This window comes from Anser brachyrhynchus (genome assembly GCF_964034855.1).
Source record: "Anser brachyrhynchus genome assembly, chromosome: 9".
NCBI lineage: Eukaryota > Metazoa > Chordata > Aves > Anseriformes > Anatidae > Anser > Anser brachyrhynchus.
Window position 1 is genome coordinate 10,005,993 of NC_137703.1, and position 21,884 is coordinate 10,027,876.

Genomic DNA, 21,884 nt, shown 5'->3' on the forward strand with positions numbered 1-21,884 from the left:
TGGGAGGGAAAGGATTTTCCAGGACACGCATCGTGTCAGCTGGAGGGCTCAGCCTGGCCCTGCATGGGGAATCCTCTCCAGCCAGCCCAGAGCCCGCAGTGCAGGACAGGGCTGAATTCAGTCCTCCCATCCCCGCCCAGGCAAAGATCAAGGCAATCAACACAGCTGCGATTTTACAGCTATGCCAGACAAAAGTTGGCAGAGAGGCACCACTTAATCAAGCCAGACAAATGCGATTGCTCCCTTTGATTGAGTCACCAAGTTAATAGATGACAGGGACACAAGAGAGAGATTTCTAGATGTTGTTAAACCATTTGACACCGCATCTCAGGAAGTCTGACTTAAAAAAATAAAAATTGCTCCTCATTGGGTCTCAGCCCTATCACACGGGCAGAAACCCGACGGCAGGGCTGTGCCAGCAAGGGGGGCAGGGTCTAGACAGGAGCTGCCTTAGGTCTGATCTTACTTAACATCTTAATTGATGATCTGGAAGAAGGAAGTAAACAGCACGGTAATTAAATTCATGGAGGAAACTGGACTGGGAGGCAACACACACAGCAGATAGGGCAGAGTCTGAAGGCAGTGGTGGGGTCAAACGTGGGGGCAGCGATGGGGTGGAGGGGGCTGGATGCAAGCCCTGCTGGGAGAGGAGATGGAGGCTGAGGTTGGGCTCACTGGGATGGGGACACAGAGGGACAGCAGGACCTGATTGCCTACAGGGCAGTCATGTCTCCCAGACCCATCCATGTGAAGATCATGGGGTCCGTGAGTTGCACACAGCTTCCACGCCTGCCCCATGGTCTTACGAGTCTGTCCTGTGCTGCGGGGTCTTACCTGGGACACAGATTCTTGCTCCGGCTTCTCTGGCTCCCACATGAGCGTCAGCTCCGGCTTCCTCCCCACCTTCTGGAAGTGGAAGCCCAGCAAGGGCAGTGCCTGCAGGCAGGGAGCACGTTGAGAGCAGCCTGTGGCCCCCAGCACCCTCAGCCCCGCTTCCCCCTCGACTGCGGCTGCGATGGGGGTGACGCTGCTTTTGCCCAGCACGCTGCATAAAGTCCTCTGCAGCTCCGTAACAGCCGGGATGCAGCAGCCCATGAGTCTGAGCTCAGCACGTAAATCAGGAGCTGCTGCGATACACAAACAGCCCATAGATCACGCTATATGTCCTGTTTAAAGATGTCATTGCCAGCCATATAACCAGGTTATTAAGAGAAGCTGCTGTCACTAACCGCAGGTGCTGGCCTACAGCAGTGCTGTCACAGCCCCAGATATACCGCGTGATTAAAGAAAATGAAAATCAGCCTCTCTCCCTTTCCTCCCTTCAGCCCCACGTGGATCTCTGCCCTCACAAATCTGCCTTTATCCCCTTTTAACAAGACTAGATCACCCGCAGCATGCTGCAGCCGCCTCTGGTGAGGCAGCAAAGGCGCTGCCAGCGTCAGGCAGGCAGTTACGGCGAGGCACTTACGTTGCAGTAGATGCGCTTCTGGACTCCAAACTTCAGCACCAGGACGTCAAAGGCCTCGTTCAGTACGCCCATCACCATGGCCTCAGACTCCAGAGGACCGCACTCCTGCCGGGAGACAGTGCAGTCACTACACCAGCATCCCCCACCCGGCTGTCTCCACGGGGAGCCCCATCTCACTGTGCAGTGTCTGGGGGAGCTGAGCGATGCGCGCTCAGCGTGTCCCCTCTCTGCTGGCCTTCCCCCTGGCCAGCTGGAGAGCCAGGCAGCCGGGCAGCCCTCTGCCCTGGTGGCCTAGGCTGAGCCTTCGTGGTGATAATTCAACAAACACCTCAGGGGGAGACGTTCCTGGCTCCTACCCTGACGAAGATGGCAAAGAAGAGGTCAGCGCTGAGCTCCTGCACCCTCTTGGAAGCCATCTTGCGGTCGTTGCAGTGGTCTGCTTGTCTCTGGAGGGCATCTTTCTCCAGCTTGATGGGGGCGCTGGCACCTGAGAAGGAGACGAGCAACAACATCAGGCCCATATTCCCTCCTCCAGAGATGCCCCACAGCAGCCTGGACCCAAATACCACCTCCCATGTCCCCGCTCGCCGAGGACACCCCTGTGCCAGGGAGCTGCCCGGTGGGACGCAGACCCCAAGCACCCTGCACCCGCGGCAGGCGAGGCAGGGACCCAGGAGCCCTGCCCGTGTGGGGGGCAGCCCCCTCGTCCCCTCGCAGCACCCGGAGCTGCTCGGCGCGGCGGCACCCACCGAGCGAGGCGGAGAGCAGACGGTGCACGATGACATCGGCGTAGCGGCGGATGGGCGAGGTGAAGTGGGTGTAGAAGGGCACGTTCAGGGCGTAGTGGCGGAAGAGGGTCTCGTCCTTCAGGACGCCGGTGCAGAAGTACAGAGCCATCTGGAAGGGGGCGAGAAGGCAAGGGAACGGGGTGAGTGAGGGTGGTGGATGGACCCTGCATGGAGCTGGTGGGGCCTCAGGCTGCGCGACAGAGCCCGAGCAGCTGATGGTCCCCCACCTGCTGCTCCGTTTGGGCTGCAGGGAGACACGGCGGGTGCTGCAGGAACTGAGCAGCACAGGGGGCGAAGCCCCAGCAACCAGTGGCTGCCAGCAGACCCATGTTCCCTGCGCTCCTCGCGCAGCGCCAGGCACCCTGCAGGGGTTCACCCTGGCTCGCCCCAAGGATTGCACTGACCCTCAAGCCACGCGTGGGTTTAAGCAGCCTCCTGCTCTGACTCAGGCCATGGGGCTCTTTCACAAACCCCGTGTGTGCAGGGGAGCAGAGTGAAAGGAGAAAGCACAGCTCATCCTGTGCCTGCAGCAGATGCTCTCCCCGCGCAGCTTTGTGCCAGCCTCTTTGGTTCTGGGTCTGGCCGCAGGCTCTGCACACCCAGCTCCTCTGCTCGGAGAGCACCAGGGGCTGGGATGAGCAGCTCTGCTGCCCGAGGAGGAGGAGGAGGAGACAGCCCTGCTGCGATCCCTGCTGCTTCATCCCACGATGACAGCTGGGAAGTCGAGCGGCTAGACTGCCCAGCTAAACCAACCCCCGGCCCCGCGCCTTCCAGCGGCCTCTTCAGTGGGAAGCTCTCCTGGCCGCACCGCCCCTGTTATCGCACACGTTACAGCTTTTATTTTCACATCTGTGAAACACCAGCCCTCGGGGCTGGGAAAACAACGGGGCCGAGCCCAGGCGGGGAGGGGAGGCTGCATGGGTCAGGGGGGTTGTGGAGGGGTCACGGCACAGTGGCGATTGAACGAACCCGTTTAAAAATCAGAGCAAGTGATTTAAAAAAAAAACAGGAGTAGCCAGCTCCGATTACAGAGCCGTCCTGGGATCCACGGTTTGGGCAGCTGCATCCTCAGTTCTCCAGCCCAGCAGTGCAGCCAGCTCCTGCTGAGCAGCTCCGCACTGATCCGGGCAAGAAAATAAAGCAGGTTAAAAAAAGCAGCATCGGTCCCGGTCTTATTATGAGACCCAAGAGCTGGGATAGGAGCTGAGATGGCTGCCAATTTCCACAACCCCGAATTAAATTGTTTCTGATGGACTTCACGAAGTATGGTCTCCACTCAATTAGCTCGGCTCCCTCCGAACGAGGCTCTGCGCGGTCGGGCAGGGACACACGCTAGGCTCTGGAGGCTGCTGCGGGGGAAGACAAGTGCCCTTGTGCCGACAGACAGCGCGGCGTTACGGGGGGGTTACGGCCACTGCTGCCAGGCTCCTGGGCAGAGGGGAGGAAGCTCCCCACAATGCCAGGCAGGCAGGGAGGGATGCCCAGAAGGCAGAATGCACCTGTCTGAAAGCACAGGTCGAAATTTTTGCTATGAGAAACCACTGGGAAGTGCCCATCCCTGCCCTACACCCAGCAGAGAGAGGCACCCTCTGTCTTGTTTCAAGCTGGAAAAGATGCTGCCTGCTTCTTCCCAAGAGATGTGCTGGCCAAACCCCGCTGCGGCTGGGGCCAGGCCTATTTCTGACACCCTGTTGACAGCTCACGACCCTCACTGAGGCTACGAACAGCTTGGGTACCGCAGCGAAAACACTCCTCTGAGCTGTGGCAAGGTTACGCACCACAGGGAGCCCAGTCTGACACTTGTCTGATACCTGTCCTCAGCACCGCGACAGAGCTATCCGGTGACACCAGCCCGACACGAAGCAGATGTTTTCCCATTAACAGATTTGACCCACAAGTGGTCTCCAAGCCGGGGGTCTGATTGCTGCGGTCCCAGGAGAACCGTGAAATAAATCAGCCCCAGCCAACCAGGGGCGGCTTCGCTCTTACGGACAGATTGAATCCCCGAGTGACTGAGCCCCTGAAAAATTATATGTCGCTGCTCTTTCATCTGTTACGAGCCTCCTGGCGTGGCAATCCAGGCACTCCCGCAGACACACACATTACCAGTTGCTCCCCGTCTCCTCCTCCTCCACAAGGCTGATGCCTTGACCACCGGCACGCAGCAAAGACGGAAGATTCAGGGTGGCGTGAGCACGGGTTCAACCTGTGGGCTGCTTGTTATGGCTGGCTTGACTGCAGCCTTGTCCCTGAAACACCAGCTTCATCACTGGGGGCTGAGACGTGTGCAGGGACGTGGGTCACCCCTCGGCGCCCTGGGCCTCTCCACGCCATCTGTCACAGCGATGGCTCAGCTCTCGACACCGGCACGGGCTCCTGCATCTCCACGCTCTGCAGCTGCCAGCACGCAGATCTCTGCTCTCCCCCCTTAGAGGCCATGGAGACGGGCAGGATGGGGCTGGTTTTCCTTCCCATCTGCTCCAATACCAGGGGCAGACAGCAAAAGGTCCTCTTCCCAGGGAAAGCTTTCACTTGGTGGCTGCCTGCCCCTTCCGAGGGGCACTGACACGGCCTTGCACTGCCCATCCTCTGCACTCAGCAGTAGGAACAATAGTGGGGATCTAAATTGCTTGGGGTTTTGGGGGAGCTGTGAGCACTTGCCCACCAGTCCAGCTCACAGCGAGTGTGGTCAGGGAACAGGGAGTGCAGAGGACAACACCGTGTCTGTCACCCTGGCAGCCCCACAGTCCTTTACAGAGCGGAGATCCTATGGACACATCGCTGCGCGCACGTCCTGGATCAGATTGGGAAGTGGCCCTGAAGATGGGAGGGGAGCGTCTGTTAACCTGGCTGACGGTTTTGGGCAAGCCTGACACTCCATTTACAAACCAAACAACGCCTCAGCTAACGGCCACGTGCACGTGCTCATCCCGGGATCAAGACAGATTTGCGCTCCTTCTGGCTCATGCACAGCTTCCAGCAAGAAGAGCATCCCATCGCACATCAGGGCAGGCAGGAGCAGCGCTCACCACCCAGAGGCTGTCCTGCAGGGCCGGTGGGCTCAGCTGCAAACTGGGTTTTGGCTATTACGTGAGCGTGCCAGACAGCAGGTCTGCCAGGAGAGAGGGGACTGCGCAGCACACCTGAACACAAGGGCACCTTCATCGTCTGAGGAGGTGGTGAGGCTAGTTCCTGCCAAAATCCCATGTCTTGTGGAATATCTCCTCTAAAAGCTCCCTCTCTTATTTCTTCTTCCCCAAACCGTTACCTACTCCCCAGAAGACTTCATTTACTGAGCCTTCATACGTCTTCACATACTGCTTTAACTTGTTAAGACGTGGCCCTGTGAATGCAATAGGCACCGGGAGGTATTTCAGAGCACGCCCACCACCTCTCTGACCACAGAGAGAAGAACTGAGCAAGTCAGTGGGTCCCAAAAAGCTCGTCTCCTCCTCCATGTCAGCACAGAGCCAAGTTCCTTCTGCCTCGCTCGTCCCTCCCAGCCAGCAGCTGGGCTTGCTCCAGGTTTGCACCAGTCAGCAGGACCACGGAGGGACCGCAGGGAATGCGTGTCACCTGTTAGCACCTTCCACCAGAAAAGGAAGACGTGACAGAAGGGACCAGGACAAACCCAAGCAGGACACGGGATGTGGGACAATGCAGCCAGCTCCAGAGGACACTGCCTACAAGGCAGCACTCCTGAGCTGAACACACACACAAGGAGGTGATTTACTAAATGCTTTTGGTCCCCAATTCCGCTTGCAAGCATTAAGTCACTAAAGTACAGCAGGACTTCAGGCAACTGCTAATGAGTAAATGGAGCAAATGAGCTAATTAGAAGAGTGACAGTGAAATGAGCGATGTTGGGAAGATGATTCATTCCTGCAGCGATCAGCAGGCCACAGGAGAGAGACCGTTCCAGCAACATGCCCCTTTTCCCTGTGGGGTAGGACTTCCCTCAGAAGAGGCTGCACTATGCCCAGCTGCAAATGCAGAAAGGCAGATGCTCCATAAAAACTTTTTTTTTGACGGTGATTAGCACCCAAGTAAGTGTCCTGAGCTGCAGATGCATCAAACATGACAATCACTGGGAGCAGCGCAACGAGCATCCCCTGCACAGACCTTTACAGAAGGTTTCTTGGCCTGGAGGGAGACCAAAGGGTTTCCAGAGTTTTCCTGCTTCTAAGAGCATGTCTGGCACCGAACTGTGATCTGTGGCCAGTCCCACACCGCTGCTTTGTCCTGACTCCTGTTTCCTTCTCTGGACAAGAAGCCAGTTTGGATACCATGACATGAGGAGCTGGCACAAACAAAAGCCAGCTCTTCATGGTGCCCGCTGGGTCCTTGTGAGTCTGCTAGTGTCCTGCATATAACTTCAAAGTGTAAAATGCTGCAACCCCACAGGGGCACTGCGGGGCACGAGGAAAGGCTCAGCCTGACCCTGCCATCCAGTAAAGCTCTGCTGCCCGGGCGATATCCGCAATGCCAGCTGCATGGGGCTGAAAGCACGAGGGGAATCTGCTGGGAGCCCCACAGCACTGGGCTCAGCATCCATTCGCTCTCCCTCTACGAAATGATGAGCTATGATAATGCAGAAAGGGCCAGGGTGAAGATGGAGCCACAGCAGAGAGCTACAGCAGATGTGTCCGACAGCATGGTGCGGGTCTTACCTGCATGGGCCTGGAGAACATGTTGGTCAGCACTTCTTTCCTGGCTTCGGAGTACTTGTCAGCCCCAAATGTTTCATTTAAGCTTTTCTGGAGGAGAAGAAGAGACAGTTTTCAGTCCTGGCAAGCAGTGGCAGTAGGGGGAATCAGACGGATCGTACTGGGGAGAACAGCAGCTCATCCGAGCCTAATTCCTCTTTTCCCTGCAAGTCCCCTCGTAAAACAAAGAGCCCGCGGAAAGCTGGGTTTTGCTCTGGTCCCATCAAGCAGCACAGCCCCACCAGGACTGCACACAGAGCTTCTGAGCACTGAGCCACCTCACGGGGCTGCAGGCAGGGAGCACAGGGACCGCTGGCTGCCGTGCAGCATGCAAGAGCGCTTGTAACCCCTCTCCTGACCTGTGTGTGGCTCCCAGCCAGACACCGAGAGCTTCAGCACACGCAGTAATGGGACCCTGGGGAGATGTGGGGATGGGAGGTCACCACCTGGGGCTACCAGCAAGAAAGGGGCTGGGAGAGTTCAGAGCATGGAAGAGGAGCTGAGCGCGCAGCCCCGTGCCTGCTGACATTGCTTGGTCACAGCCAGCGAGCGGGGAAAGCAGTCCCAGCCGATGGAGGGGCGTGAGGGAGGCCAGCGGGGATGTGATTAACGGAGGATTATCCACAGTCCAGTTGCAACGAGTAAAGAAAATCCTGGAACCTGCGCTGTTCAGCTGGAGTTCAGCCTCGGGACAGAGGATCGCCCTGATCCTTCCCATGCTGGCTGCGCCTGACCTTTCCCAGCACTGCTCTCTGGTCCTTCCCATTCCCCATTCCCTCCCCTCCCTGAGATCTTCAGCAGTCCAGACAGAAACACCTCCTTACAGGGCCACCTCCCCTGCGGTACAGAGCAAGTGACCTGCCCAGGATCTCCCAAGAAGGCAAAGAAAGGAAATCTGGGTGTCCCTATTGGTGCTCCTGCACCGAGACATCCTTCCTATTGCTCTTCTTTGCATAGAGAGGAGGAACTTGGGCACTTGCAAGGTCTCCTCACCCTGCTCCAAGCTCTGAGCCCAGCACTGCCTGAGCAGGACAAGCTGGGCCACCCCTGCTCAGCACTGGTGGGGTCGAGAGGGAGTGAAGGAGCTGTTTTGTGCTGGCATGGAAAAGCTACTGGCTCAGCTTGGACTCATCCAGCAGAGCTTGGTGGAGCCTGGGGTGACTGCACGGGTGCTTTTTGTCCTGAAAGCCCTGCCTGGCCCTGGCACTCCTGCCCTCTTTCCTCCCCTTCTCCCAGCAGCAACGCTCTCCCAAGAGCGCTGCCGGGGCTGGAAGGACAGTGGCCTCTCGGTGCTCTTGCACCGCTGCCTCGAGGGGGAGCAGGGAGAGACAGGGCAGGGGATAAACCACACGCTGCAAGCACATCGTCACGCAACCGCCCCCCCTTCGCCCCTGTAGTCCCCACCAGGCCAGCGCACTCACGTGCAGGGTCCCCGCAGTGCTGAAGTCAATGTCGAGGCCGACTTGGTTGCAGAACTCCATCAGGTCTTTCAGCAGCTTGGTCTGGGGCGGCGGGTGACGGCGAAGCAAGGCCTGCTCGGGGAAGGAGCGGTAGATCTGATGGGCCACGGCCATGTTCGCCAGCAGCATGAACTCCTCCACCAGCCTGCAGCAGGAGAAACACAACCCCGGGTCCCGGTTAGAGAGGGGATTCCCCTGGGAAGCGAAGCGATTTATTAGCTACTGGCCAGTCCAGAGCAATGGGGACTAACAGGACACGGGAGGATGAGGGAGCAGCTTGCAGTGGCTGTTAAAAACGAAGATTAGATGCGAGACTGCAGCAAATCCCCCCCCAAATTCTCACTTTCTAGCAGCGGTTTCCCCAGGGACTCGGAGCAGCCTGTCTTACTGGTACAGGCAAGCAGAAGACAGCGACAAATTGACAGCTTAAATTAGGATAAAATAATCTCCCTTTAGGTCATTTTATCTCCTGAAACGCTCGACAAGCAAAACAAACGCTGTGCAAGAGATAGCACGGAAAACAAACACGCGCCGCTCTCTTCTCGGTCCAGAGAAAACAGCGTCTCGTTGTTTCCATACCGAGACCGACATGTGTGGTCGGGGCCCGCCACGCAGCCCTGCCTCCGGCATCCCGGCGGTGCGAGGAGGCTGGGTGCTTCTCTCCTGGGGGTTGCCCAGGCTGGGCTGAGCTCCCCCCTTCTGCCTCCGGACTCACTGCGTGGAAATCCCCAGGGCTGCACGCTGCAAAGCGAAGCAGCCCCAGCGCTGGGGATCGGCTGCGGCGCGTTACGGGTTTTGCTGCCCGCTGTAGGGCCGTGCCGCGGGAGACTTGTTTTAACTGGGCTCAGATAAGCAACGAGATGTGCTTAACCGGGCTTCCTGCTATTTGCTGCACGTATTCCCAAGGCTCCTAACTGGTCCTAATTGCCAAAAAAGATAATAGATTTCCAGAAGTAACCTCAGGCTCCACGCAATGCCCAAGCGAGCTATTACTGATGACGCCGGCTCGGCCCCACTGCCGCCACGTAGCAGTTTTGTAGGGCTGCCTTAGGGCATCTGGGATGGAGCCGGCGTCCTGCAGCCCCCTGCCCCTGCCGGGGGGCATCGCCCTGGTGGGATGTGCAGGGCGCTGCGCTCCCGGGGTACGTGCTCCAGCTGCCATGCGCTCCCAGCCCGGGAGAACGTGCCAAAAACTCGAAAGAGAAAGGAAATAATTAAAGACGAGCCCAGTGGAGGAATTAGCACACGCTGGTTGTAATCAGCAGTGGAAATGCTCATCTTTAATGGGAAGGAGGTCCCTTAACAAGAGCTTTGTGGGCTCTCCCAGCGCTGGGAAGCTTATTGCTGCCGAGAGGCCACCGTTTCAAAGCCTTTCGGGAGGGCAGGAGGGACAGGCTGTGGCACAGGCAGTGTGGGGAGGCACAGCCGAAATGGGAAGGGACTGATCCCATCCCCTAAAGCACCAGCTGGACGGCAGATGCTACCAGAAGGTCACGGGATGGGGCAGCACGGTCAGCGTGCCCGCAGCCCCGCGCAGGAGTGCCGGGGCCATGCGTGCTTGGGATGGGCGACTTCCAAGAGGGCCGAGCGCAGCTCTTGCTGCTCCTGTGCAGCTAAGCCAGCAGATGGCAACATCGGTCCCTCTATGGTCACCGGCGCCTGGGGGCTGTGGGACAGCGTGGCCCAAGGGTGCTGGGCACCCCGGCTGCCCCAGCCATGCGGCGCCCAGGGGTGGGTGGCCAGGGGGCTACAGCATCCCCCGTCTCGCTGGTGTGGGTGAATCCAGCAGCTCTCACCCAGCCACCGCGCTCGCAGACGGCACGTGGGGACCAGCGCACGCTTGCAGAGCCCAAGGAGACGTGCGGGGCTGTGCCAGCCCACGCTCACACCTGGGGAGGCCTTTCTGCCCCAACCCAGCTCGCAGCAATGAGCAGCGAACAGCACGGGCTGCGAACAGATGCGCACACGGGCAAAAGCTGCCCATGGGGTCCCTGTGCCTTCCTCAAGATGCGGCCTCGAAGGAATGAGTTGCAAAACCATTTCTGAAGACAAAGCAATAAACACCTGTGAACAGGATCTCCTCTTTGCCACAGGCACAACGTGCTTATCCCATGTCCTGGAGACGAGCACCACCAGCAAGTGCTCAGGCAGCCCCCCTGGTTCTTCTTCCTCCTGTTGCTCGCAAGTGTGAAGCCTTTACCTCCTACCTCTAGCGACACATAGGGCTGGATGCAATTTTCACCTGATTAATAAGTTTTGTTTTACCATTTTAGGGCTTTGGGCTTTTAAATCTGCTGGGCACATCCTCCTTCTGACGTTGCATCTTCTGAATTGAAGCTAATACCTGAGAGCCTTCCTGTCAGAGACGCTTTTCCACCCAAAAGAAAACCAAGAGATTTTTGCTCTGCAAAATCCCTCCCTCTCTGTCCTGCACCTCCACACCTGGAGAATCAGCCCCATGACAGCATCAAAGACAGCCTGCATTGAGACAAGGTACCTAGCGCATGGCTGGAGTGACAGCGCGGGCAGGAAAACCTTACTGGGAAGCATCCACGAGCTTTGCACCCACGGCAGGGTGCAGGACATGACCGCAGAGGTTCGGAGTTGAAAAGCTCCTCATCTTGTTCACTTGCCCAAGGCAGGGGCAGGCTTTGGGAGACACAGCTGGGGTTTGCCCTTGCGAGGAGCAGAGAACACAGATGAGGTGTAACACAGAGGACCCTTCCCAGCTCTAGATCATACAGGGGCCAGCACCGGGTGCTATCTGCACCAGCAGCCACGCTGCCACCCCGTAACTCATCGGGAGGTCAATGACAACAGGGTTTTCTTTTTTTTCTTCTTCTTCTTTTTCTTCTTTTTTCTTAGAACAGCCGAGCTCGGAGCTTGGCTCGGTGCGGCTGGCAGACAGGAGCGCAAAGAAAAATATTTCACGGCTAAAAAAAATGGAGACAGAAAGGCTAGTCCATCTGAATGTGCACCGAATGAATCCCATGTGAAATGCAGCCTAACGCCATCGCTACAGTTTCCTCTGGATTAGCTGAGCTATCCTTGGCTCCCGCCTCCATAAAATCCCATAAACAATCTGATCTGAACTTTTGCCCTTTCCGTGCTCATGCGAGGTTTCCTCCGCTGTCCCGCAGAGCGGGCTGGGGGCTGGCAGGTGGCTGTCCCTCGCGGAGGTGCCTGCAGATACCAGCTGTCCCGCTCGCCCGGGCTGCAGGAGGGAGCGTTTCCAAACCTGTTCCACGCATCATTTAGCGCGTGCACATGTGAGGGAGGGGAGGGAGCGGTGGGACGGCTCGAGAGCTCTGAAACGTATGTAAGCATCTTCTGCCGGCTCTTTCAATACCCAGATTTTGCTCATGAATTATGGGCTCGGTGCAGGAGTTAGTGGGTGAAACTCTATACCCTGCCTTATGCAAGAGGTCAGCCGGAGTGTATGGGTTTCAAAAGAACTCGCCTCCGAGTCTCAAACGTGATCAAAGCGTGCCAGCTCCTACAATCCACCAAGACTGCAGGCTTCTGAGATGGTCTCAAAACACAGGACTCGGCGCTTTTCAAAGCACCTTAAATGATGACGGCCACGGCTCGTGCAAGGCAAATAAGCACCTACCAAACCACCCAGCTGAGAAGGACCGACGACACCTCGACAGCAGCCCCAGAGCCAATATGCTGGGCTGTACCGCTTCTTGCACAGCTCCTGACAGAGCCAGGCATCCTTGGGACATGGGAAGAGGAGCTGTACATTCAGACACTGGAGCTGCTTTAGTACCAGGGCTGTTATCTGCTCTGTAAAAGGTTAGCCAGACCCCTTCCAATCCCTTGACGTCAACCTTGAAAAACTACTCGCATCCTCAGCGAGTTGTTTTGTTGACGGCAAATATAATATTGGCTTCTCATGCCAAATCTCTGCAGAGCAAAGCAGGGCAACTAACTGTTCGGCTGCTTGCTTCCATGGCAATGTGGCCAGGCTATCCAGCAGCCATCGAAGTGCCCACTCTCCCTGATTAACTTGACAAATGACATTAGCTAAGCAATGTTCGCCGCATGGAAGAGACAAGAAGTACTTTGTTTGCAATCCAGTAAGTGCAGGAACAAGGCAGGCAGCTTGATTAAAGTGAAGCGACATTAAAACATCTGCCCCTTCCACCAACCAGCCTAACAGACCCGCAGGCTTCAGAGCAAATGACAGCGAGGTACGGCTGCACAAATGAGCCCAGCTCTTCCCCCCCGTCTTCTCCTTCACCTCCCTCTCCTCCTGCAAGACGTAACCGCTGGCTGCATCCCAGGCGATGGAAGTGTTCTCGTAGCTGAGGCGCAGACACAGAGATAAACCCAAATCCCCACCTAGCTCTCCCATGGGAGGGTTTTTCTTGCCTTTGGCAGACTGGAGAAGTTGCTCCCCTCTCCATACGTCGCTCACTGGGGCAACCTGCTCCCAAAGGGACAGAGCTGAACCGTCCTGAGCTGGAGTCCAGCCACTCAGGTGAGCTGCCACCAGGTAAACCCCAGTATCTCTCCAGCATCACAGATTCAGGCCAACTGTGACCAAATCATTTCTGAAGAGGTTACCAAATTTCTTTTCCCTATCCCACTACAAAACCCCATCTGTTCATATCCATGCTGTCTGCCCCTCAAAGCATTTGCTCCCCCTGCACAGGGAACAAACCTTTTGCTGTCCAAACTCGTTCCCAAGCTCCGGGTGACTGTGCAGATGAGATTTCTGTCCCTGCTCTGTGCTTCGGCCAGACATCAGGGCCTCTGGTTTCTCAGCCCACTGCTACGTGTCTGCTTGCCAGCTCCAAGCCGGATCCAAACAGTGAAAGGGCAGAAGAGCTGTGAAGGCATCACGCTTGGTTTGCATTTGAATTGAACATTGCCATGGGAAGCTGGTGCACAGAAAAGGAAGGCCTGGCCTGTTCATGCGTATCTGAGCAGGCTCTGGAGACACTGATGGATATACATCCCCTACCGAGGGCACTACATCGCTGAGAGCCCTCCCTCTCTGCTGGCTTGCAGGGGATTATCGCGGCAGCGCAATCTCATAACAAACAGATCTACAGCCACCTCCTGGGAATGTGACTCTAAATCCTGCTGTGCTCACCAAGAGAAAGTCACCTTCTGCAAAAGGCTGCGAGCAGCACTGCGCACCGCAACGCACCCCACAACAGCAGGTGCCGAAGGAAAGCGGTAAACAAACAGCATCACAGTTCTCCAACACATCCTCTCCAAAGCGTTCAGTCCAAAGATGCTGAGTACGGTACGACTTTTTCTTCTTTTCTTTAAATCATGTACGTTTGTTTTTGATTACAGCTCTTCCATGAAGCAAAGGAACTTGAGAGGTTTCTATAAAAGCCCTTCTGAGAGGAACATCAGCTAAGCCTGCATCTCCTGAGAGAGCAGCCTGACAGAACCATGCTCTTTGGCAAGTAGCTGGACTGCAGCTTGCAATGGCCCTTTTCCATCAAAATCCAGCAAGAACGGTCTACCGTCCTCCTAGTGACACTCTGCCTACCCAACAAACGGAAGCATCTTCAGCCATGCACTGCTGCTTCAAGAGTTATGAGAATTAAAACCCCTGTTTTCCAAGAATTGGATCGCAGCATTATACATGAGCCTTACAATGTTGGTGTGGAGATCACTTTGCCAAGGACAATGGCCAAAAGACCAAAAGCCCTACATTTTTGAAAGAAAAAGGAGTAAAAGGCAAGAACACCAGTGATTCCTGGCCTGATGAAAGTCATTTGTGCTCCTTTCACAGCTAGTGGTAGCCTTGAACAAAGCAGAGCTGAATAATGGAATTACTCCACTTTCTGAGATTGCTCAATTAGCTCTTGGTTAAAACTGTTAACATTGAAACTTGAGAATAGCAGCTCTGAGGTAGTTTCAGATTCATTTCTTACTAAGCTAGAATGGCTTTTCCCTCTAATGAACTCCCTTTCCGGGGTATAATGAATGCCCTTTTTATTAGCTATGGTGCCTTCCCAGTAATGGATGCCTAAAACACAAATGCACGGGAGGGCTTTCTGAATACAAATGCCATTTACTGGCCACTCTCGCATCTCTAGACTGGGAATGCCACGATACCACTCCCTTCACTTTATCCAAATTAAGTGCGCTACAGTGGAAAACTTTAAGCTCCCAATCCTGAAGCTGGGCCACTGAAGGCATTTGGCATGATTAGGAATTAATTGCTTAAAGCCTGATGTACCGGGTTTGCACACGGGGATTTAAACCGCAAGGCAAAACCTCAACCATTTGCTTTATTTCCTTTGAAATTATTGACAGGGCTTTACACAGAAGAGCTGACTTCATCTGGCAGCACAACGTCAGGCCAGACGTCGGAGCGCTGAGGGCAGCGCAAGCGGCCGCGGGGCCTACAGCGCCTCTTGGTACTAGGCCGCGCCAATGGCAACCGCTCTCTTCTTGGCCTCGTGCTCCTCAACCTCGCCTGAGATCTGTGTGAAGGGGATACAGGCAAAGCCTGCCCCTGTCCCAAAGCCTCCCAGTCCCATCTTGGCCTAAGCGGTGAAGGAAGCGGCATCTAATCGCAAAGAGGCTTGCAGAGGACGCGGTCTCTGCAGGCTGTGCTTCTTCATTAAACGTTAATATGACTGCAGTCTGCTCCTTTTCATGCAAATTGGCGACAACCTTCAGACACCTGGCATGAAGCTGAAGTGCCCCTCTGTGCCAAAACAGCATCTTCAGCTGCCGCAGGCCAGGGAGGAAAGCTTAGAACAGCACCCACACCCTCAACCACACAGGACATGGAGGCCCACCTTCAGCAGCTCCCTCAGCCCCAGCTGCAGCGTTCTCCAAATTTTTCTCAGGACTACCAGATTTTTGAGGTCACTGCGCCTAAGCATTTCCCCGTGGGGAAGACAATGTAAAGGGCTTGCAGTCCCTGTGTTTAGCTCCAACAGCCGTGCAGCTCGGGATTCCCAGCCCGGCTTCCCAAGGACCCGTATCAGATCCGGAGAGCCACTGGCTCATGGAGATCTCATCTCCCAGAGGAGCCCCAGAAGGATGGTCAGAGCCCTGCTTGCTCTCCACAGAGGGGGATAACTGGTGACCACTAGTGCACACAACTAAATGCTGTGTTCAGCATTTAATGTTCTCTAACGGGTCTCTCTCTAACGGGTCTCGTAGGGGCAATCACCACTTGGGCTGGAAAACCTCACTTTCAGGAATACTTTAGGATGCTCCCCAGCCACCCAGAGCCCGAGCAGGGACACGGGACAGTTTTCTCCAGCCCATGGGAATTGCTGGAGGGCAAAAAAAAACAAAGCAAAGTCAGGTCTGGGACACCAACCAGGAGAGGGAAAATACCCCACAGAAGCAGGACTGAGGGCTGGCAGTCCACATTCCTGAGACGTACAGCTTGATAGGTGACTGGCTCTGAAAGCAGACCTTATGACAAGAATACTTTCATAGACACATAATATTAATGTCATCCAGAGTCCGGCTAAGAGGGGAATGGAAAGAATTCCTGAAGAAATGCAGACAGCCCCTCTCCTGACGTGAAAGTCTCCGGCCCCACACATCAGCCCAGCACCGTCTATTATCAGGCTGCATTTCCCACTGAAACGAGGAAGCAGGAATGAAAGGCACTTTTCCTCGCAGTTAAAAGTTTACGCAAGTGATTTATGGGTCAGAAAAATTAGCAAGTCCGTTGCTGAGTGCTCCATACAGCAGCATGTGTTACATGGCTGCTGACCAGAAATGCCAAGACCCATTAGGTGGAAGCAAAGGGCAGCACGATGGAAAGTTTAAGATGCTTTTTGCCCATTTAATTAATTAGTCAGGTCTTTTTTTCCATCCCCTGCAGCCTTCATTAATGTAACATTGAAGTGAAGGAATATTAACAATTCAGACAACACATTAATATTAACACAACACCTGCAAAATGCAAATGTAAGTCCATTAGGTAAACAGATGATCTTAAGCCACTGAGGCAGAAATAACATTCTGACATTTCCTAGCATGACCATCCTGCAGAGATACTGTCCATCACTTATGCTCCATTATAAAGCCATGGCCCTTGTACGTAGGGGGCTCCTCATCTGTTACTGGCCCCTGAAAGGATGAGAAAAACTTACATTTCCATTAAGACATTTACCAGTTTCATATGGAAAGTGTCTTACTAACACCATGTCATGAACCAGAAAGATCACAAGCAATTTTTAAAAGGATTTTATCTCTGTGCTAGCAAGGGTTGGAGATAAAACCAGAAGCTGATAGCTTGTAAATATTAACCTACACTTGGGACTGCTCCAGATCCTGAGCTTTCTATTACAGTGCTTTAATCTGAGACAAATTTTCATTAAGGGAGAAACAAACAGTTAATCACCTGGCGAACTGATAGTGCCCCAGGGAGTCACCGGCTGCTAGAACCGGCCTCCCTGTACCATGTCCCCCCATCACCTAATGCTCTACCAGCCATTGCAGCTAAGGAGACTTACACCCTACATGTATTTCTCCTTTGAGTCTTTGGCTATGCTTTTTCCCAGCTCACCTGACACTAAAGAGTTGATTACTTCCAAAGCATGAAACAAACTTATGGACAAGTGGGAAATAAAGTTGGGATGAACATCCCAGACTGGAAGCATACCCAGAGATGGCCAGTGACTGGGGGGAGCATCCATCTACCAACCTGGGTGTGACCCAGGGACAAACAAGTAAGCCTGCAAAAGCTCATGAAGAACTGAACAACAAAAGCAAGCCAAAAAAAATGTAGAAGACCAAAATCATGCACAGTAACCTAAATAATCTGGCAGCCAAAGGCAGAGGTGGCACAACGACCCAACGTGTCTCCCCTGATGTTCATGAAGTGAAAACCAGGCAGTGACTTGCTACGTATCCTCTCTTTTGTTCTGCACTTCAGGTCCAACCTCCTGCTCAATGCAGGATAACTTCAAAGTTGGATCAGATCGGCTTTTTCCACTTGAGTTCTAGCAATCTCCAAGGATAACTACCTCACAGCCCTTCTGGGTCCTTGATCCAGTTCTTAACCACGCTTCTAAGTGTTGTTTGGGCTTATAGGTAAAGAACTCCAGGAGGAGCCATCACCCAGACTGGCCAACCTTTAGCAAGGGCCTTGCCTGAGACGATTTCTCAGGAGAGACTGGCTGCAGATCAAGGGAATTAAAGCAACCACCAGGACCACCAGTTCTGAGAAGATCCATGTCAGGAAAACATGTTCAACCTCACGAGGTCCCCAGCAGGCACCCAGATACATCTGCTGCCGGCTGTGGGGCGCGCTGCTGGGGCTGCTTTCCAGGCAGGGCCGTGGCCGTGCAGCAGGGCTCACAGTGCTGTCCATCACTGCTCCTTTCCGACCTCAGATTTGCAGTTGTAGCACTGAGTGTGGGCAGGTTAAGGGGAATAGTTGTATCAATATGGACTGAGGGATCCAGCTGGCTCCGGGCGTATTATTCTTGGTCTGAAATGATCGCAAAGCACAACACACGAACGCTCTGGTTACCAAGACTTTCAAAGACATGGAAACCCTAAGGGGAGGGGAGCAAGGTACACGGGACATGGACACCAGATCGGGGTTAAAACAACCGACAATAGTTGGCAAGGGGATGAAAGGCAAAGGGGCAACACAGGATTTGGGGCGTGCTGTTTTCTAAACAGGGACTACTGAAATACGCTGGATAACTTCTGTTTTCAGGCAGCCTCTTGGCAGATTAAAACGTCCCAGAAGGTTTTACATCCAGCTCCTACAATCTTAAACTAAATATTAGGTGAGAAAAACATGCTTCTAAAGAAAAGTCAGGCATAGCCCTGAGTGAAAAACAATGAGCAGGAGAACTAACATATCAGGTTTATTGAACATACAACCAACAACAGTTTTCTTTCCCAAAAATATAGCCAAGGGAATGAAATGCAAAGAGATGAGCAGGATGGAAAAGCTGTAGGAAACTCAGGCAATCTCCCCCGACCCCACATCTCCCCCAGGCACGACTCTCACCCTGCCTGGCCTCAGTAGGCAGGCCTGGAGCAACGTCGCAAATTCCCAACAGTGCCTCATCCCCTCTGCAGCAGGACAGGCTCAAGGTACGATAGGTCTTTTCCATCTGTAACTTCTCTCCCTTGACTTTTACGTGCATTGATTCAAAAGTTACTTGATTTATTGGCACGGGGCTGTGAAGAGTCTGGCTTGGTCTGAGGACAGCCTGAGGTTAAAGGCAGCAATGCAATATCGCCACCCCGTCCATTATAAGAAAATGTTCAGGCCTGGATTTACAGTCACGTTCCAGCAAGCCCGCACATCACGGCAGGCTGAAATTAGCCTCATTTACGCAATGGGGTTGAGAAGAAATGGCTAATCATCCTCTTGAAGTTCAGCACACAACAGAGAAAGCCAAGCAGCATGGGAGCAGGCATTCCACAGCACGCTCGCTGCCAGAGAAGTGCAAGAGGAGGGTGAACAGTTGTAGTGACAGAGATCTGCTCCTCTCCAGCTAGAGCTACATACAGACAGACGGACAGATGAGGTAGCTTCAATGAGACTACAACAGCTTAAGGAAGGATGTCCTGGGACCTTTTGCTGTACGCAAGGAAGAATCATCTCCTTAAAGGCCAGAGATGGATATGACGACTCTGCAGAGTTGGATGGGTAAGAAAGGACTTTGTTTCGCACTCTCTTGAGATCATATAAAAGAGAGAACAAGCTCTATTCACACCAAGATCTGCAAAACCTTACACGCCGCTGGGTGAAGACAGCAAATGTCTCAGCCCCTGGCTGGCACAACCGGAGAGCTAACCTGGTTACTCCTGCTGCTTCCTCCACTGCCTCATGTGGGTCACTCGGCTGCATCTGAGGGCAAAGGAACCAAAGCTAAGTCCATGACAACACTCTGAAACTGCTCCTTTGGGCCAGGGTTTTACCGGTTCAGAGGAAGTTTGGTTAAAACGAAGGACACACGTGTGATGAAGAAGAGCCCTTGCAATGCCACCTTCCAGGCATCAGAGCTGGAAGCTTGGGAGCTACGACCAGAGTTCAGCGGCGCAGATCAACCTTCTGAAAAAAATCTATCATCACCAAAAAGCAGACACACAGATCTGTCAGCACATTTGTGCTGCTGAAACCAACGGATCTCAGCACTGGATCATGATAAGATTTGCAATACAGTCATCTTGCAGAGCCTTGCCAGTGCCTTTTAATCCTTGGAAAAGGAGCACTTCAGGCATCAAATCTTGCCTTTGCATATGAGTGTTGCAAAGCCAAAACAACAAGCTCTTTCGGAGCACGGGGCATATCCTAAGATGCCCCAGAGCTTTCTTGTCCTACAGACATTGCATAGTAATCTCCACATGACAAAACAGAAATAAAACCATATATCCCCATGTCTTGGCGAGCCTCCAGTCCAGGCCTGACAGATACCTGGCCCTGGGTGCTGCATCTCTTAAGACAGCTTAACCCTTGAATGAACAGGGTACCTCCGTATGTCTAGAAGAAGGAAGCACAATGTTAAATCTGCCTTTTGTTTCTACGCCTCCATCCTGCATTGGATGGCACTGCCCTCCCCTTTCCCAGTGCCCGGATGTGCCAGACCACACTGGGAATCACCACGGAAAGTCACCTGCGAAGACCTTGCTGTTGGAATTGTGAGGATGGCTCACATCCTCACAATTCACTCACTCAGTGAGTGACTCAGGTCCTAATGGCGGTCAGATCCCAGCCAGCCACATTCCTGCCTGGCAACCCAGCTTATCGTGCCTTCATACTCGGCAGTCAAATGGGAGCAACTCAGATCCTCAACCTCTCTTTGGCCACCAGATCTACCCATTGGGACAACCATTTGCAAATCTGAGTAGTGCCAGCCTGACACAGCCCACAGGGCTGGAGCGCGCTGCACCTTCCAAGCTCAGACTGAGCAGAGAGGGCCCTTCTCCGTCCCCTGAAAACACCGTGGGATGGGAGAAGAACAAGGGGCCACCACAAGGTGCCTGCTGCCCCCTAGAAGGTCCCTGATGCTCTGGTCACATAGGTGAGAACACATGGAGCCCCTGGGGAAGCCAAATGCAGTGCCATCTCTTTCCTGGAGGATGACACCAAAAAGCTGCCCGGATCTATCAAGAGTTGTTCAACAGCATCAGAGCAAAAGGTTTGGGGGTTTATTCCAACGGATGGATAAGTCAATTCAGGAGGAGGCCAGTGAAGCTCCATCAGACACTCTTCACTGGCCAGGTTCAGCAGGGAACAAAACCACCAACAACCACTGCCTGCAGCACCAACGTGACTGTGCCAAGAGGTGTTGAGAGAAAGGGGTCTCGTGCCAGTTAAAGCACACAGTCCACGTACCCAGGAAAGGGCAGGGCTTACATGAACCTGGTAACCCACCTCAGGGGGTACAACAGCGTCTGCTATTGCCCACATTTCCCATGCTCACTTACTGCTGTCAGGAGAGCAGCAGCTTCCGAGTGTGTCCTTCTGCAGCAGGAGTGGCTCCAACCCCGTTTCGGCTTGCTCCACAACACACCGAGACAGAGCTTGTACTGAAAGAAGTGATGCGTGGACGGGCTGAACGTCAAGGCATGGGAAATGCAGCTTCTGGTACGTGCAGCTCAGGCACACCGCATGGCCTGTGAAAGCCACTCTCCCATTGTTATTTAACATCCTGCAAGTTGCAGCCAGAGACGCAGTCTCCCATCCGCGCCCCAAACTGGCCTGGGAATGGCTGGGAAGAAGAAAGGGAGCTTGAAATGAACTGTGGAAAGATTTAAGTGCTCTCACTGCTGCTTTCCAATACGATTTTCCACTTGGGGCAGGGGAAGGGAAGGAGGAGAGCCTGACAGCAGTTCAGAGCCAGTCACAATTGTGACAGGTTCTTCTTTTCCATTTCCAACCAGCTCCCAGACAGCAGGAGGACTTTAACCTCCATTAATTATCACAGCCCTACTCCAGCCCAGGGTTTCAGAGAAGCAGTGGCGAACTCTTAGGACCTGTCACGAGCAGGTTTTGCCTCAGATTGTGCTGTTCAGCTCAATGCAGTAAAACTTCATCGTTCATGAAGAGCTAGCGCAACTCTTCCTACAGCACCCCAGTCTGCAGCCATCTTGCACAGGCAGTATCAATGCTGCCAGAGAAGAGGATTACACAAATGACTTCTTGCAATGCAGACTCTGAGATCTGGTTAATGACCACTTAACAGACACATCTGTTGTACATCCAAGCTGTGCACACATGAAAAAGGGGGCTTAACAGGTGAATGCACTGCGTCTGCTTCCTCTGCCTGGCTATCAGGGAGCGCTACCGTAACGCTACCACCGCAGGAAGTTTATTGCCTTTATCAGGACTGATCACTGATCGGATCTGCATGTTAAAAGTGTGTATGTGTTGGTTAGGGAGATAAGAACAGCTTGCGTACACTCAGCCCTCGTGTAGCTGGGCCAAAGTTGTTGTGAAATATTGCTATACAGCTTCTCCCACTGTTTGGCTTCAGTACAAACT

The 21,884-nt window shown here is 54.0% G+C and overlaps 1 protein-coding gene across 3 annotated transcripts in view; it reads right to left on the minus strand.

Moving 5' to 3' along the window:
- Window positions 1-21,884, minus strand: part of DIS3L2 (DIS3 like 3'-5' exoribonuclease 2) — a 192,312-nt gene that overhangs the window by 2,350 nt on the left and 168,078 nt on the right. For all 3 annotated transcript variants that reach the window (XM_080603837.1, XM_080603838.1, XM_080603839.1), the window contains 6 exons: window positions 8,384-8,567; window positions 6,927-7,013; window positions 2,218-2,365; window positions 1,825-1,955; window positions 1,469-1,573; window positions 835-936 (listed from right to left, as the gene is read on the minus strand). In XM_080603837.1, the coding sequence (XP_080459963.1) occupies window positions 835-936; window positions 1,469-1,573; window positions 1,825-1,955; window positions 2,218-2,365; window positions 6,927-7,013; window positions 8,384-8,567 (757 nt within the window). The remainder of the gene's footprint in view (window positions 1-834; window positions 937-1,468; window positions 1,574-1,824; window positions 1,956-2,217; window positions 2,366-6,926; window positions 7,014-8,383; window positions 8,568-21,884) is intronic.